Source organism: Cervus canadensis, chromosome 3 (assembly GCF_019320065.1).
Source record: "Cervus canadensis isolate Bull #8, Minnesota chromosome 3, ASM1932006v1, whole genome shotgun sequence".
NCBI lineage: Eukaryota > Metazoa > Chordata > Mammalia > Artiodactyla > Cervidae > Cervus > Cervus canadensis.
In genome coordinates, this window is record NC_057388.1 from 25,664,505 (window position 1) to 25,683,017 (window position 18,513).

Genomic DNA, 18,513 nt, shown 5'->3' on the forward strand with positions numbered 1-18,513 from the left:
CACGAATTCCTTCAATAGCATTTACTGAGCACCTACTATGTACCAAGCTGTATGCTAGATTCCAAAGTATTAATCAATTCTTGGCGATTTATTTTTTGAAAAAATTTTTAAGACGATTATCTCGAAATTTGAGTTCTTTTTCTCCACACTTACTTTTCCATTCCCCATTTTGCTGTCTGGAACTGCAATATATACGATCCTATGTGAGCATAATTGAGTGACTCTCGAACCAGGTTTACTAATAGAAAAACCAAATGAATGAAAAGAATAATACCATTTAGAATAATTGCGAATTTATCTAAGAGAGCTTTTGAACATGAAGAGGCTGATGGGCTGGTGAGGAAGTAATAGTTATTGATACTGTCTGAGTGTCAAGTGCTGGGTAAATGCATTTTACATATGTTATTTCACTGAAACTGACAAGGCTGTTGCTATATCAGAAGTGGGAAGCTGAGGCAAAGATAACACAAATGCATATAACACTGTCCTCTCTTATCTTCTGAGTTTCCTCTAAACAGATAGATGTCTTCCATCTATTAGCTTTATAAAAATGTGTTTGTTTTATAACAGTTATCTTTCTCCATGTCAAAATGTATTTATCTGCATATGTGCCTCTTGTATGTAATTTAATTCTTTGGAAGCAAGAATGATCTCTTATTCAACCATGTAGTTCCCTAGCTGTTGTTAATTGTGTGTGCTCAGTAAATACTGGTTGAATTTGAATAATGCAGAGTACTGTAATGGGATCATCATTGCTTAGCATGAGTCTGTCCTGCTCTTGTTCCATCCCACTTGGCCAATTATGCCTGAGCATCGATGAGAGAATAGATCCCATGTGTTTAATGCCTTATTGAAAACAGCAGTACAAGCTAGAGATTGGCAAATCAAATTGCAGTTGGGGTTTGGCAAAAACAATTTTGTTGAGGGGTGGGAAGGAATGGTCCTATGATACCCAAAAGCATTTTCTAGGGACTTTTTTTTCTCCTCAATGGTTTTATATTTGTGTTTGTTAAGGGAAATTTAATTCACATGCTTCTGGTTTATTTACACTTAGCACACCAAAGCAATGATTTGTAAAAGCCATTTGGTGTCTAGGAATTCTCTTTAAAGTTCTTTTTGAACTGGAAATCATTTCTGAAAAAAGATGGGCAGTCCTAATATCTATTGAGTGGGCTGAATGGTAGAAAATGCAGAGAGTTCTCATCCCAACTCTGTAGTTAACTGTTTGCCTTGATAATTGATCTTTATGGGGCTTAGTTTCCTCAACCTTAAAGAAGGGGTTGGAATATTTAAGCTTAAAATTCATTTCTAGATCTTAAATTCTATGATTAAATTCTTTCATTCAAAAATATTAAAACTGAATACCTACTATGTGCTAGGTTCTGTTCATACATACATATATATATATGCATATATTGAGTTGGCTTTTTATGATTAGATATTTATTTCACATCAGTGAGGTAGAATAGTCATTAGTTGTATTTACAGCTGAGAAAACTGAGGTTCATGTATTTTAACATTTATATATAAAACTATGGCACACAGTAGGCATTTAGTAAATAACTTGTTGCTCTTTAGATAGATAAATCATAGATGGATGGATGGATGGTCAGAATGCCAGTCAACTTCTCTTGCCATTTTATTCTCAGGAATCCCTGAAGATGATTTTTTTTTTTTAATTTCGTTTTTCTGAAATACTGCTTTGGAGTATTTTGCTGTCTCAGACATTGTTTAATACAAACCAACTATTCATTTGTTTATAAAAGGTGCTGAGAATATAAAGTTACCTTCTGGAGCGTCACTGACTAGAACAGTAAAAGGATTTTTACTTTACTTGAAAGTGCCTTCTTTAAAACATATGCAGTATTTATAGGGCTGCTTGGAATAAGCCAACTGAAAGATTTAATGATAATAATCTCCATATTTCTTCTAAAAGTGATTTCCGGTTTCAGGGACCTTGAAAAGAGTCCTAGGACATCAAATAAATAAAGATCTTAAAGTGAAATGAATCTTCAAAATATGTTCATAAATTTACATTTTAAACATGACCAGAAAACATATACCTTCCCCATTATTAAGGTGATTCTTTAATGAAAATTTTTCATTTGCATGAAATAAACCTTTTTTGGCTATAGATGAAAGGATTTTATGGTAGCAACACTGGTTTTGTGAGTTAAATGATCCCAACATCATCAGGAACGAATCACAAGTGCCTACCATATGAATTACAACATCATGAGTCTTAAAAAGGTATTTCTGTGGAAAGCATTCTTCCCATCTGCAACAATCAGCTTCTGCTTTGAAGTCCTGCTCGAGAGCCTCACAGTACATGAGACAGCCACATGCTACCCAAACTTCTCTCTCAATTTGAGTTTGACTGCATCTTCCTAAAGAAAAGCATGGTTAACTTAATGACTACAGGGTTTAGAGAGGAAAATGGCTCCAGTTTTTGTAATTATACTTCACTGTATGTTCATTCTTCAGTTGATCTTTCCTCAGTGTAACTAGGGAAAATTTGCCAGTGGATATGCAAAATTAAATTGCAAATCAAAACAGAACAAAAGTGTCTGACTCCAGGGATCCCTACTGTTCCGAATTTACAGTGAAGCCTTCACAGATATTTCAGGATCAAATGAAACTAACCTGTTTAAAAATGAGTAAAATTGTTATTGAGGGTTTTTAACATGGCAGAAAGAATTACAAAAATTACATAAATCAGTAACATATTAGATGTTAAAAGAGAACCCTCCTGCAATGCAGGAGATGCAGGTTTGATTCCTGGGTCGGGAACATCCCCTGGAGGAGGAGATGGCAACCCAGGCCAGTATTCTTGCCTGGGAAATCCCATGGACAGAGGAGGCTGGTGGATTCAGTCCGCAGGGTTGCAAAGAGTCAGACAATATTTAGTGACTGAACACGCACACACATTTCTGAAGAGACTGTCACTGCTCTGATTCTCATTCTACTACCTCTGCTAAATGGCACTATGGGGATGGGGATTGTCTATGTCACTGGTTTTTTGTTTTTTGTTTTTTTCCTCTTGAAACTTTCCTGACAGACAGGCAGTCATTGGAAATAATAGAGAAGAACTTGTAGTGAATGGGAGGCTGACATCAGCAAAGTTAGATTTACAAGTAGGAGTGATTTCTAATCAGTCATTTTGTATTGCTGTTATTTTTATTAATCAAGTGAATCATGAGCCAGTACCTTCTTGGGCATTGGTTGCTGATTCTAGAGTCTGACTTTCATAGAATGGCAAAACAACAATGGTAACTACACTGTAAGTTAGAGAGGTCCCTCTTCAAGCCACAGCAGAAGTCCCTCAGTGTCAGCCTCCTTAAAGAGTTCTGATAACTCCGTGTTTTCAATTTCATAATAAAAGCAGGCTTTCTAGGAATATCTCGAGTCTCTGAGCTTCTATAAGAATGTTTCAGTTATCCATTACTGAACACACACAAATGAAGTTTATAAAGTTTAGGAGCTTCATTTCCATCTTGCCTTCATGTGCCTTACAGTATATGTTTTATCTCATACTCTGAAATAAAAAAGGAAAGCTAACAGTCAAAAGAGCAAGCCTCTTTTCATCCAATAATGATAGATAATAACACTAGAATCAGATAAGTGCCTGCTTCACCATATAGGAGGATATTATTTACAACCTTATATATAAAGCTGAAAACTAGTAAGTTAATGTCTAAAAACAGAGAAGTAGTATATTAAAAGGATATTGTAGAGTATACAAAACATGTTTTCTACTATATTTATATTTATAAATATAAATTTAAAAAGTCCAGTGTGATCCTGTTTATTTTTTAAATGCACAAAAAATGATAAGCATGAAATTACACAAAAGTGGGATTGGCTATCTCTGGTTTATAGGACTGGATTTATTATTATGTAAATTATAATTATTTTATTAATATTTAATTATCAATAATATGTAGCAACATATATTTGTTATATATTACATACTTTTCTTTGACTTTTTTCTATTTTCTATTAATTTTCCACATTCTTAACAATGAACATGTGTTCATTTTTGTTTTGAAAATAGTTGTTTTCAAGTGGAAATTAAAGTAAGGCTTGTATTTTTGCACTACCAATATTCTGGGAGCTATTTGGGAAGCATTATGGAGAAGCATGTGACACATGCCACTTTAAAGGGTGAATCCTTTTATGTTCTATGGGTTAGTTATTAAATATTTATCTAAAGTTTAATCTTAGAGCTTTCCTAGAGCAACTTCTCATTTCAAACAGTTTCCCAAACTTAGAAAAAATGCTGACATAATTTGACTTCTTAAGCAGAAATACACCCCCGCAGAAATACACCCCCACACAATTTCAGGAAATCAAAGAGAAACTGATCATTTGAATCACTACCATATTTGCAACTTATTTAATATTCTTTTCAGAAGCAACAAAAGTAAGTTTGCTTCCAGTGAACCCGTGGAACTGAGCAGAAGATTTCTAACTGAAGATGTCCTTCCAGTTCTCTTCCTCAGTGGCGTCTCAGTCTTGGTAGTTACCAGTTCCATGTGTTTGTTTAGTCACCAAAAACAGAGAAGTTTTTTTTGTTTTGTTTTGTTTTGTTTTTTTAACAACGTACCTTCCTTCTAATGGAGAAGGAAATGGTAATCCACTCCAGTATTCTTGCCTGGAAAATCCCATGGACAGAGGAGCCTGGTAGGCTACAGTCCCTGGGGTCGCAAAGAGTCAGACACGACTGAGCGACTTGACTTTGACTTTCCTTCTCATGTCTATAATGATGCTTATTTGCTTGTATTAATTTCATTTAATGCTTTTTAGAGCAGCCAGGCTATCTATAGTATTCTTTAGTGTAGTAGCAGTAGTACCATAGTAGTAGTTCTACGTTAGCACCCCATTCTAGAAGATTTCCTCAAAAGAGCTTAAGGTAACAACGTTCACTTTAAAAAAAAAATCTCTAACGGTATTTTGTCATAGTCACTGCACATAGTAGGGACAACTTCTGAGGCTGATTTTCAGTAATAAATAAATAAATAAACAGTTGCTCAGTCGTGTCCTACTCTTTGCAACTCCATGGACTGCAGCATGCCAGACTTCCCTGTCCTTCTCTATCTCCTGGGACTGGCTCAAACTCATGTCCAATGAGTCAGTGATACCATCCAACCATCTCATCTTCTGTCATCCCCTTCTCCTCCTGCCTTATATCTTTCCCAGCACCATGGTCTTTTGTAATGAGTCAGATCTTCGCATCAGGTGGCCAAAGTATTGGAGCTTCAGCATCAGTCCTTCCAATGAATATTCAGGACTGATCTCCTTTAGGATGGACTGGTTGGATCTCCTTGCAGTCCAAGGGACTCTCAAGAGTCTTCTCCAACACCACATTTCAAAAACATCAATTCTTAAGCACTCAGCCTTCTTTATGGTCCAACTCTCATGTCCCTACATGATTACTGGACAAAACCCTAGCTTTTACTACACAGGCCTTGGTTGGCAAAGTAATGTCTCTTGCTTTTTAATATGCTGTCTCAGTTTGTCATAGCTTTTGTCATTTGCTCCAGAGAGCAAACATCTTTCAATTTCATGGCGGCAGTCACCATCTGCAGTGATTTTGGAGCCAAAGAAAATAAAGTTTGTCACCGTTGTCATTGTTTCTCCATCTATTTGCCATGAAGTGATGGGACCAGATGCCATGATCTTAGGTTTTTGAATGTTGAGTTTTAAGCCAGCTTTTTCACTCTCTTCATTTACTTCAAGAGACTCTAGTTACTCTTCGTTTTGTGCCATAAGGGTGGTGTCATCTACATGTCTGAGGTTATTGATATTTCTCCCAGCAATCCTGATTCCAGTTTCTGCTTCATCTAGCCTGGCATTTCACATGATGTCCTCTGCATATAAGTTAAATAAGCCAGGTGACAATATACAGCCTTGACGTACTCCTTTCCCGATTTGGAGCCAGTCTGTTTTCCATGTCCAGTTCTAACTGTTGCTTCTTGACCTGTATTCAGGTTTGTCAGGAGGCAGGTAAGGTGGTCTGGTATTCCCATTTCTTTAAGAATTTTCCACAGTTTGTTGTGATGCACACAGTTAAAGGCTTTAGCGTAGTCAATAAAGCAGAAGTAGATGTTTTTCTGGAATTCTCTTGCTTTTTCTGTGATCCAACCGATGTTGGCAATTTGATCTGATTCCTCTGCCTTTTCTAAATCTAGTTTGAACATCTGGGAGTTGACTGTTGAGGCCTAGCTTGGAGAATTTTCAGTATTACTTTGCTAGCATGTGAAACGAGTGTAGTTGTGCAGTAGTTTGAGCATTCTTTACCTTTCTTTGGGACTGGAATGAAAACTGACCTTTTCCAGTCCTGTGGCCACTGCTGAGTTTTCCAAATTTGCTGGTATATTGAATACAGCACTTTAACAGCATCATTTAGGATTTTTCATTAACTACATAACAATTCTAGTACTGACCTGACCCCATCCGTCTTGCTACCCTAGCCTCCTCCCTGAGTGCCTAATTCCATCTCCATATCATATCTGTGGCTGCTTCAGCTCAGCATGCTTTATACAGACTGACTTTCTTGCTTAATTGCTTCTTTCCCATGAGCCTTCATACTCAGGACACTGAACCTCCTTGAGGACAACCTTCCTGGCACTGTGCTGTGCTGTAATTTTTCAACTGTGCAAATTCAGTTTGCTGTGACCAGTAGGATGAGGTTTTGTGCCCAAGAATAAAAGCTATCAAATGTAACTTGTAATTATGCCCATTAAAATTATGTTCTATAACTCTCTAATCACATAACCACACACACCATTGAATCTTCTTTTTCACCTATCCTGAAGAGTAATACCTTGACACTGGTAGCCACACTTAGCTTTTCAGACCCCTGTACAATGGACACAGAGAACTCAGGGTAACAGAAGTAAAACATTGTTCTTAAATGCCTTGCTTTGATGAGAAGAGAGAGCGTAGGATTCAGAAATTTTATTTCTATACTCCACTTGAATGTTTTGTGGAAGGATAATTCAAAGTTCAGCTGCCTCAATCTGTGGCTCCAGAGATCACATGGGTAACATGTGAATGGAAATAAACCCTGTAGGTAAAAGAAAGAGGAATTTGGATAGAGATCAAAGATTAGCTTCATTCCATTCTTTCCTTCCACTTTTTACTATCCCATCTAAATTTGGTATTTTATGGGACTTTTTTTTTATTCTCAAAGGAAAAGAGTGAACTTAAATCAGATTTGAGATTTTCTCCCTCTCCCTCCCTCCTTCCTTTTTAAAATCCATGTGATTTGATCTGCTCAGCAGTGACTTTAGATAATTGAATTCTCAATTGTTAGGAACCTTCAGTATGAAAGATCTGGCATACCTGCTTGATTTATTATTATATCTTTTAAAGTTATCACTGTGGCCATGGCTTATGTTACAGGAAAAGCTGTTCAGAATATTTAACAATATGGTTAGCAGAAATATTTTTCTGTGAGTTTTATGAATATTTCTTCCAGAATGGAATTACTTACTATGTGCCTTGACTTAGACCAAGAGTATTTCTAAGCATTAGGGATCAGAACTTTGCATTACACATTTTCTGTAAGCTTACTGCTCTTTTCATAGCAGTTGGATAAAAAGGTGGAGTTTAATGTGGTCAGCCTCATTCTTAAATGGCCTGTGGAAAAGATTTTTCTTGGTATCATCGTGAGACCCATAGGTGTGGAAAATAATGCCTGAATGCAGTAATGCTTGGAAGCAATTTTCATCTAATTTTAAATCTTTTTAGAATAGTTTTGCCAAGTATTTAGAAACATACAATCATTATAAAGTGAATATTTTGACTTCTATCATAATAAATTTGTCTTATTCATACTTAACCTCAAGTATTATACCAGAGCTGAAATTCTGGACAGCTCTAGTTTATTGATTGAGTGAATATTTCAATGCATTTCCAAGGATTAAGAAGATATTATTTCATTATTCCAAAATGGAAGCAACTTAGTTTGGTTTTGGGGTCTTATTGCTTGACAGTTTTATAGACTTTGATTTGGTTCTGCCAACTCTATTCTGAAAACTTACTTTCTTTTCACACAAAAAACCATAATATTTAAGAGAAGAACAAGGTCAGGCTTGAAAACAGCCTAGGCAGGCTTGCAGACCATGCATTTCCATATTCAGGGTAATTGTTTTAAGTTTTCATGAATATATAACTATTGATATTATAAATATTAAATGAGGGAGAATGAAATACAGTCTTTTGTACTTTAGAATGGTTAATAAAAGAAACTAAAAATTTTAATTAATGTAAACTTTGAAAAAATGAGTAGTAAAACTGTAGAAACAAGAAAGATAAGGGGTTGCAGGGCATAGAGGAGGTATGATAGGTGGAACACAGGAGATTTATGGGGCCTTGAAGCATTCTGTATGATATTGTAATGGTGGATCCATGACATTATGCATCTGTCAGAGCCCCTAGAATTATACAAAAAGAGAAAAGCCTGGTCATGAACTTTGGTAAAGAGTAATATAAGTTATCAGTATTGGCTCATCAACTATGACAAATGCACCACACTAATGCAGAATGCTGTTAATAGGAGAAACCACAGCAAGGAAGGAGGTGGGGTGGTGTATCGGACCTCTTGGTGCTTTCTGCTTAAATTTTCTGTAAGCACAAAACTGCCCCAGAAAATAAGTGTATAGCATAATAAATTGACTTACATAAATCATGAAATGATTATCACAGTAAGTTTAGTGAACACCCATCATCTTATACAGGTACAGAATAAAAGAAATAGAAAAAGTATTTTCCTTCTGATGAGAACTCTTAAGATTTACTCTTTCAGCAACTTTCATATATGACACGCAGCAGTGTTAATCAGATTTATGATGCTGTACATTATTTCCATAGTACTTACTTATCTTGTAACTGGAAGTATGCGCCTTTTGACTGCTTTCATGTAATTCCCCTTCCCCCCAAATCCCACCTACGATAACCACAAATGATATCTTTTTCTATATCTATCTGTTGAGTGAATTGGGTTTTCATGTGTCTTTCAAAGGCAAACAGCTATCTTTAGAATTGTTTGAGTTCCTTTCTCTCTTCTGTGTGTGTATCTATTATAGATTTTTGGTTTGTGGTTATCAGGTGGCGCAGTGGTAACTAATCTGTCTGCCAGTGCAGGAGATGCAGGAGACAGCAGGTTCAGTCCCTGCATCAGGAAGATCCCCTAGAGTAGGGAATGGCAACCCACTCCAGTATTCTTCCTGGAAAAACCAATGGACAGAGGAGCCCGGTAGGCTGCAGTCCATAGGTTCACAAAGAGGCAGACAGGACTGAGCTACTGAGCACGCAGACGTACATAAATATGATTAAGTTGCTGATCTCTTAAGTTCAAATGCTTTTTAACAACCCTGAATTTTAACTTCATTTCCCACATTTACTGTCTTTGACATAGCATTTTACATCTTTTTGTTTTGTGTGTCCCTTAACTACTTATTGTGGATAAGTAGTACTTACGTGGATTTTACTCCCTTGAACTTTAAACCTTCCTACTAGCTTTATATGTGGTTAATTTACTACCTTTTGTATATATGTGCCTTTACCAATGAAATATTTCCTTTTGTAATTTTCATATTTCTAGTTATGGGCTTTTCTTTTTCACATAGAGAAGTCCTTTTAACATTTCTTATAAAGCTTTTTTGGTTATGCTGAGCTCTTTTAGCTTATGCTTGTCTGTAAAGCTTTTGATCTCTCCATCAAATCTGAATGAAAGACTTGCTGGGGAGAGTATTCTTGTTTGTAGGGTTTTTTTCCCCTTTTATTACTCTAGGATCAGAAGGTGGGTCTGACATAGGCTCTTTCAAATTATGACTTCTGCCCTAGGTCCTGAATTATGTAAGATTTTGTGTGTGCCTTAAGACTGGGGTCTATTTCCCATTGCCCTTTGACCCTCCCAAGAATAAACCCCACTGGCCTTCAAAGCCAAACTTCTAGGATCTTGGCTTCCCAGTGTAAGACACCCAGACTGGGGAGCTTGTAATAGGCCTCAGACCCCTCATTCCTTGGGGAGAAACTCTGTAATTGTGATTATCCTTGTGTTTGTGGTCCCCACCCTGGAATATGGTTCTTGACTATACCACATCTTTACCCTTCCTACCCATCTCATTGTGGATCCTTCTTTATGTCTTTAGTTGTAGAAGATCTCTGATACCCTTCTAGTCTTTCTCCTCCATAGGTGCTCTGTAATAGTTGCAATTTCAGCATGCCCAGGGGACAAGGTGAGTTCAGGGTCTTCCTACTCTGAAGTCTTGGCCACTTGTTTTCAACAAGTTGATTCAGGAACTTGTGAGTCACTGAGCATTTGAGGATCTGTGAGCAGAGCCCAGATGTTACCCTGTAGCAAAACATCTATTAATTATTTAAAAAATATAATTGATTTAAAAACTAAATCTTTGTTCCCTGGAAGTTCTTAAAGCAAATTAAACAATGTTGAACACATGGTTTTAAATATTTTTATTTATTCTTTTTTTTCAATTGTTCCTGAAATTGGGCACATTGATGAAATGTTATAATTTTTTAGACATTGAACAAGAGATTTACATTTGGCAATATGAGAAACTACATATTCTGAAAGATTCCTGCGTGTAAATATGAACACTACTCTTTTAAATTTATGGAGGTCTTCCAAAAAGAGGAAGAAAAGCAAACAAATACTGTAGCTGTTGGCCACCCTGGGCCATCCTAAAGTATCCAATTGGCAAAAGCTTGAACATTAATAGACTCCTGCATTCTCAAAAAGGGAGTCAAAGCCTTCAGTCTCCAAAGGGAAGAGTTTTGATTGGAGAGTAGAATAAAGAAAGGAATGTCAAAGAGCCAACTCTAACGAAAAGGATAAATAGGAGAAAAGGAGACACTGCTGAACAAAACAACAAATCGATCTTAGCTATAACTGTCAATACAGAGAATTTCAAAGGGAATGAAAAGGGAAAAATGTCTTTTCTATGACAATTTGTAATCAAGTTTTGGGATCTGTATTTACATTATCTGTACATTTTGAAAAACAGCCCTTTGGTCAGGTTTTAAAATTTACCCTGCTTGGTAATGTTTCAGCCATCCAGCAGAAGCAAACAAAATCCCACTAATCTTGGGTTTCAAAGGTAAATATCATATTCAAATCTGTTCTCCAAGTTTTCTCACATATAAAGTTCTGATGAATATGAACTCAAAAAAAAAAAAAAAGCAAAGGAAAATTAAGACATCATGAGGCTGAATCAGCAGAAACAAAAATAGTAAAACTAAGCCATAAAGACTTCAAATAGCAGATATAGAATATAAAATAATTATGTCTAAAGAAATCAAAACTTGAAAGATTAAAGTGACTAAGAAGTTATGAAATATAACCAAACAGAACACGTAGGATTGAACAACAGAATCACTGAAATGAAAATATCAATGAAAGTATAAATGGTAGACTAGATACATCTGGAGTGAAAAAGCCTGGAAAGTAAATCTGCAACAAAAGTACACATAATATCGGACAGAAAAAGACAGAAAATAAATGAAAACTTCAGAGATGTTGAGGCTGTACTAACAATGACTACATCTCATTGGGGTTCCAAAATACAATGATAAGGTAATAAACAACTTTATTGAATAAATTTGAACACAAAAGATACAAATTTCTGGGAAAATGTAACTTGGGAAGATATTGAAAGCAAGAATAGTCCCCTAATCCCTAAGAAAATTCTCAATAGATTAATGTCTTTCTCAAAGAAAATAGAAGAGTCAAATGGTTTACAGAAGATTTCTACCCAACATTCTAGGGTCAAATAATAGAAAAAGAAGGTCCAGTCATAATAAAATTCAATATAGTCAGTAAAAGAATAGAAATTTATTGATTAACCTCTTTTACAAACATAGTGAAAAAATCCTAAACAAAGCATTAGTCAAATAAATTCAGTGTGTATAAGAATGATAATATATCATAACCAAACGTACTTTATTCCATAAATTCACTGATGGCTAAATATTTGAAATATTAATGTAACTCACAACACTATGAAATTGTAGGAGAAAAACCATCTCATTTGGTGTAGTAAGATAATTAAATTCAACATCTGTTTATAATAAAAACTCAATTCAGAGTAGAAATAGAAAGGTCTTTCCTTATTCTGAATGAAACCACAGTAAGATGCCATTCTTTGCCACCCACATGTATGGCCCATCACACCAAATGTTGGCAAGGATGAAACTAAACTGGAATTCTGATACACACTGCTTCTCACAGTGGGGATTGATCATAGTCCTTTGGAAACGATCTGGTTTTATTTAGCAGGTTGTAAGTCACAGCAGTTTTATTCCACTCTTGCATGTGTGCACCAGAAGGCTGGTATAAGAATGTTCTTATTGGCTTTTTTTTTTTGGTCACTTGTGGGATCCTTGTTCCTCTAATCAGGGATCCAGTGGAGGCCCATGGTGGAGAAATCACAGAGTCCTAACCACTGGACCACCAGGAAAGTCCCATAGGGGCATTTTTTTTTCTTAATAACAGAAAAACATAAATATTTGTCAACAGGAGAGTGGGTAAATACTATTTTATATTCATTAAATGGCCTACTAGAGAGCATAAAGCTGTTGTTACATGTATTGACAGAAATGAACTAACACAATGTGTGAAAAGAGCATGTTGCAAAAGTATAAAACGATTTTTATAAAGTTCCAGAATAAGCAGGTTAAACAATGAAAAGCAAAGGAGTCATAAATACCAACTCAGGGTCCTGATTACCCACAGTGAGGGGGAATTATGTTATTAGAGAGTTGCATGCAGGGGGCTTCAAAAATATTTTCCTTAAATTGGGAGGTGAGTGACCACTTGTTTGTGATGTCATACATAGATACTAATTTTTGTATTCATCAGCTATTTCATAGTAAAAAGAATGCCTGTAAAATCTAATGTGATAGGTATGTAATTTGAGGTGATACATGGAAAACTTCTTCCGTTTATAATAAAGGCACATGATAGGAAGAAGAAACAAATATTAAGCAAACGGAACTGCATACCTTATTAATATTAGCTGAACACTTTTCATCCAGGTGTACACAGAATGTTTTGAGAAAGGCAGTAATGTGCACAGTGAAGAGAGCAATGGGACTGGTGTACATCCTAATTGTGATACTGCTCAGCTGCAGGATCTTGGATTTTGTGATCTAAGATCTTTTATCAAATTATCAAAATTTGGTAAAATTTTATCAAATCGTTGTGAGTATTAAATGAGTTAGCACGTGGGAAGTACTGAGATAGGACATACACACAGTAAATGCTCAATCAGTATCAGATTCTAGTGGTCAGTTGACTTTTAACTTACACTTTGAAATGTTCTGTTTGCATTATGGTAGGCTTTGGTCATTTGACGAAGCAGTTGATGACACTGGCTGATGGACATGTGGTGTTGGCTCTAGAAGGAGGACATGATCTCACAGCCATCTGCGATGCATCAGAAGCCTGTGTAAATGCCCTTCTAGGAAATGAGGTAAAAAACTAAAAGTACAAAAGCAGGGGTTAAAGGACCAGGAATGTATGCATGCATATGTTTCATCTTTCTTAACATCGTACATACTCAGAAAACACAATGTTGTTCTTAAAATTTACAGGAAAAAGGCAAGCTGTAGATAAGAAAAGTTTACATGTCCTCCTGTTCTATGCTGTAACTTTTGCCCAGTTATAGGTTCCATACAGTACATCCCTCGATCAGGTTATTGGTAGAGCTCAGTAAATAAGTAAAAATAACCCATGGGAGGAAATGGTCTGTATATTGTATTGACTCAGCTAATGAGCACTGAAACACTGAGAAAGAATTAACTCAAAGAAAAGTTGTCAATATTTTCTGTAGGATTATGTTAGTTCAGGGAGGGAAACTTTTTAGAAATATCTTTTCAGCTTTTTAAAGTATAATTGGAATACAAAATTATAATTCATATATCTAACATATATAGTGTAATTATTTGACAATGTAATTATTTAACAATGTGCAGACATTGTTAAATGATTTTCCTCCTTGAGTTAATTATCACCCCACATAGTTACTTTTTTTGGGTGAAAATACTTAAGTTCTCCTCTCTTAGAAATTTTAATTATACAATAGAGTATTAGCAGTTATATTCACTGTTATATACATTAGATCTTCAAGCCTTATTCATCTTATTACTAAAAGTTTAAAAACTTTTACCAAGCTTTCCCTATTCCACCCCAACCCCCAGCTTCTGGCAACCACCATTCTACCCTATGATTCCATGAGTTCAACTATTTTATTTGCTTGTTTTTGGTTCTAGGTAAGTTTTATTTTCTTACTTGTATAGCTTATTTCACTTGGCATAATACCTTCTGTGTTCATCCATAATGTCACAAAAGACAGGATTTCTTTAAGATTGCATAATCCATTGTGTGTGTGTGTATTGGTGTGTATGTGTATTACATTTTCTATATCCATTCATCTGTAAGTGGGAGATGCTTGCACTGTTTCCAAACCTTGATTATTGTGAATAGTGATGCAATAAACTTGGGAGTTCAGATGTCTCTTTGAGATAATGAAATAGTGATTTCATTTCCTTTGAATATTTACCCAGAAGTGAGATTCCTGAGTCATGTGATAGGTCTGTTTTTAGTTTCTTGATGGACCTCCTTCTGTTTTCCTTAGTGACTGTACTAGTTTACTTTCCTACCAAGAATGCACAAGGGTTTCCTTTTCCCAGCATCCTCACCAGCATTTCTCTCTTCTCTTTTTGATAATACACATGTTATGTGAGGTGTATGTGAGGAGTATGTGAGGTGATAGCTCATTATGGTTTGATTTGCATTTTCCTGATGATTATTGATGTTGAGCACCTTTTCATGTATATATTGGCCATCTGTTTGTCTTTAGAAAATACATATTCAGGTCCTTTGCCCAATTTGAATTGTGGCATTTGGTTTTGTGTGTTTTGCTAGTGAGTTGTATGAATCCCTTGTATATTTTGGATACTAATTGCTTATTGGGTATGTGATTTGTAAATATTTATTCCCATTCCATGAGTTGCCTTTTCATTTTATTGATGGTTATCTTTATTGTGCAGAAGCTTTTTAGTTTCATGTAGTCCCACCTATTTTTACTTTTTGTTTTCACTTTCATTCGCAATCCAAATAATCATTGCCAATAGCAGTGTCAAGGAGCTCACCCTCTGTGTTTTATTCCAAGAGTTTTATGATTCCAAGTCTTGCTTTTAAATATTTAATCAATTTTGAATTGGTTTTTATGTTTAAGATAGGGATGCCGTTTCATTCTTTTACATATGGCTATCTAGTTTGACCAGTACCATTTATTGAAGAGATTATTCTCCACTGAGTATTCCTGGTTCCTTTGCTGAAGATTAATTGTGTATGCATGAGTTCATTTCTGGGATCTCTCTTCTGTCTGTTAACTTGTATGTCTGATTTTAATGCCAATACCATAACTCGTAATATAACTTGTGTTGATCGCTTGTAATATAACTTGAAATTAGGAAGTGTGGTAACTCTTGACATTATTCTTCTGTCTGAAGATTATATTGGCTATTTGGCATTCTTTTGTGGTTTCATTTCAATTTTAGGATTTTTTTTTTTCTGTTGCTGTGAAAAATGCCCTTTGATAGATATTACATTGAATCTATAGCTCACTTGGATGTTATGGACATTTTTAATTATATTAATCTTTCTGATCCATGAACCTAGGATATCTTTCCATTTATTTGTGTCTTCAGTTTCTTTTATCAGTGTCTTAAAATTTTTTTGTGTATAGGTCTCTCACTTCTTTGGATACATTTATTGCTAAGTAGATTGTTTTGGGGGAGAAGGCAATGGCACCCCACTCCAATACCCTTGCCTGGAAAATCCCATGGACGGAGGAGCCTGGTAGGCTGCAGTCCATGGGTCGCTAAGAGTCAGACATGACTGAACGACTTCATTTTCACTTTTCACTTTCATGCATTGGAGAAGGAAATGGCAACCCACTCCAGTGTTCTTGCCTGGAGAATCCCAGGGACGGGGGAGCCTGGTGGGCTGCCGTCTATGGGGTTGCATAGAGTCGGACGCGACTGAAGCAACTTAGCAGCAGCAGCAGCAGATGGTTTTTGATGCTATTGTATATGGGATTTTGTTGTTTTTTTCAGATAGTTAATTGTCAGTATGTAGCATCATGACTGATTTTTCTATGTTGATTTTGTATCCTACAACTTTGTTGAATTCATTTAACAGTTTTTTTGGTGGCATATATAGGGTTTTCTATATATATCATGTCATATGCAAATAGTAACAGTTCTTTTCTGACTTGGATGCCTCGTTCTTTTTCTTGTCTAATTGCTTTAGACAGTACTCATAATACTATGTTGAATAACATTTTGGCCATATTGGGCATCCTAGTCTTGTTTCTGATCTAAGAGGAAACGTTTTCAGCTTTTCAACATTGAGTGCAATGTTAGCTGTGAGTTTCTCATGAAAGTGAACGTGTTAGTCACTCAGTGGTGTCTGATTCTTTGTGAGTCCATGGACTATAGCCTGCTAGGCTCCTCTGTCCATGGAATTCTTCAAGCAAGAATACTGGAGTGGGTTGCCATGCCCTTCTCCAGGGGATCTTCCCAAACCCAGGCCTCTCACATCATGGGCACATTCTTTACCATTTGAGCTACCGAGGAAGCCCATATGTTCCCATATATGGGGCTTAATTACGTTAAGGTGCTTTCCTTCTCAGAGTTAAAGAATCTGCCTGCAATGCAAGAGATGTGGGTTCGATCCATGGGTCAGGAAGATCCCCTGGAGAAGAAAATGACAAAACACTCCAGTATTCTTGCCTGGGAAGCTCCATAGACAGAGGAGCCTGACAGGCTGTAGTCCATGGGGTCACAAAAAGAGTTGGACATGACTTAGTGACCAAACAACAACAAACCTATCGCATATTTATTGAAAGTTTTTTTCATGAGAGGATATTGAATTTTGTCATATTCTTTGTCTGCATCTATTAAGATGATTGTGTAATCTTTATCCTTCATTTTGTTGATGTAGCTTATTGCATTTTTTCATTTGCAGATGTTGAACTACCTTTGCATCTGTGGAATATATCCCACGTAATCATGGCATAACTTCTTTTAATGTACTGTTGAATTCAGTTTGCTTACATTTTTTGAGGAGTTTGCATTTTGAACCTTGATGTTCATCAAGGGTATTGGCCTGTAATTTCTTTTCTTTAGTGTTTTTTTACTGATTTTGGTATCAGGAAAAGTCAGTTTGGTTCAGTTGCTCAGTCGTGTCTGACACTTTACGACCCCTATGATCTACAGCATGCCAAGCTTCCCTGTACATCACCAACTCCTGGAGATTGCTCAAACTCATGTCCATTGAGTCAGGGATGCCATCCAACCATCTCATCCTATGTCGTCCCCTTCTCCTCCTGCCTTCAATCTTTCCCAGCATCAGGGTCTCTTCCAAAGCATCAGTTCTTCACATCAGGTGGCCAAAGTATTGGAATTTCAGCTTCAGCATCAGTCCTTTGAGTGAATTCATTGTAACTCATTGGAGTCCTTCCAATGAATATTCAGGACTGATTTCTTTTAGGATTGACTGGTTTGATCTCCTTGCAGTCCAAGGGACTCTCAAGAGTCTTCTCCAACACCACAGTTCAGGAAAATGCTGACTTCCAAAAATGAGTTTGGACAGCTTCCCTCTTCTTCAGTTTTTTGGATGAATTTGAGAAAGATTGGTATTACTTCCTCTCTGATACAGTTCACCAGTGAAGCCATCTGATTCTGAACTTTTCTTTGTTGGGAGGTTTTGATTATAGATTCAGTGTCCTTACTGGTAATTTGTTAAGATTTCTCTGTGTCTTCATTATCTGATGTGTTTTTCTGTTTCTAGAAAGTTATGTTTTTTCTAAGCAATTTAACTTGTTGGCATGTAATTGTTTATAGTAGTATCTTATGTTCCTTTGTATGTTTTGAGTTGCAATGTCTCCTTATTCATTTCTGATTTTTTTAATTGAGGCTTTTCTCTTTTTTACTTAGTCTAGTTAAAAGTTTATCAATTTTGTTTATCTTTTCATAAATCCAGCTTAGTTTTATTGATTTTTTTCTATTGTCTTTTTAATCTCTATTATATTTATTTCCACTTTGATCTTTTTTATTTCCTTCTTTCTACCAGTTGGGCCTTAGTTCTTTCTTTACTTGTTAGTTTTTTGAGATTAAATTTAGGTTGTTTAGTTGGGACCATTCTTTTTTCTTTTTTTTTTTTATTTTTTTATTAGTTGGAGGCTAATTACTTCACAACATTTCAGTGGGTTTTGTCATACATTGATATGAATCAGCCATAGATTTACACTTATTCCCCATCCCGATCCCCCCTCCCATCTCCCTCTCCACCCGATTCCTCTGGGTCCTCCCAGTGCACCAGGCCGGAGCACTTGTCTCATGCATCCCACCTGGGCTGGTGATCTGTTTCACCATAGATAGTATACATGCTGTTCTTTTGAAACATCCCACCCTCAC

At 36.1% G+C, this 18,513-nt stretch overlaps 1 protein-coding gene across 1 annotated transcript in view; it reads left to right on the forward strand.

Annotated features, from left to right (window-relative positions):
* The window catches only part of HDAC9 (histone deacetylase 9), a 980,387-nt gene that overhangs the window by 906,694 nt on the left and 55,180 nt on the right, over nt 1–18,513 (forward strand). The window contains exon 24 of the mRNA XM_043462784.1: nt 13,366–13,499. Coding sequence (XP_043318719.1) covers nt 13,366–13,499 — 134 coding nt within the window. The remainder of the gene's footprint in view (nt 1–13,365; nt 13,500–18,513) is intronic.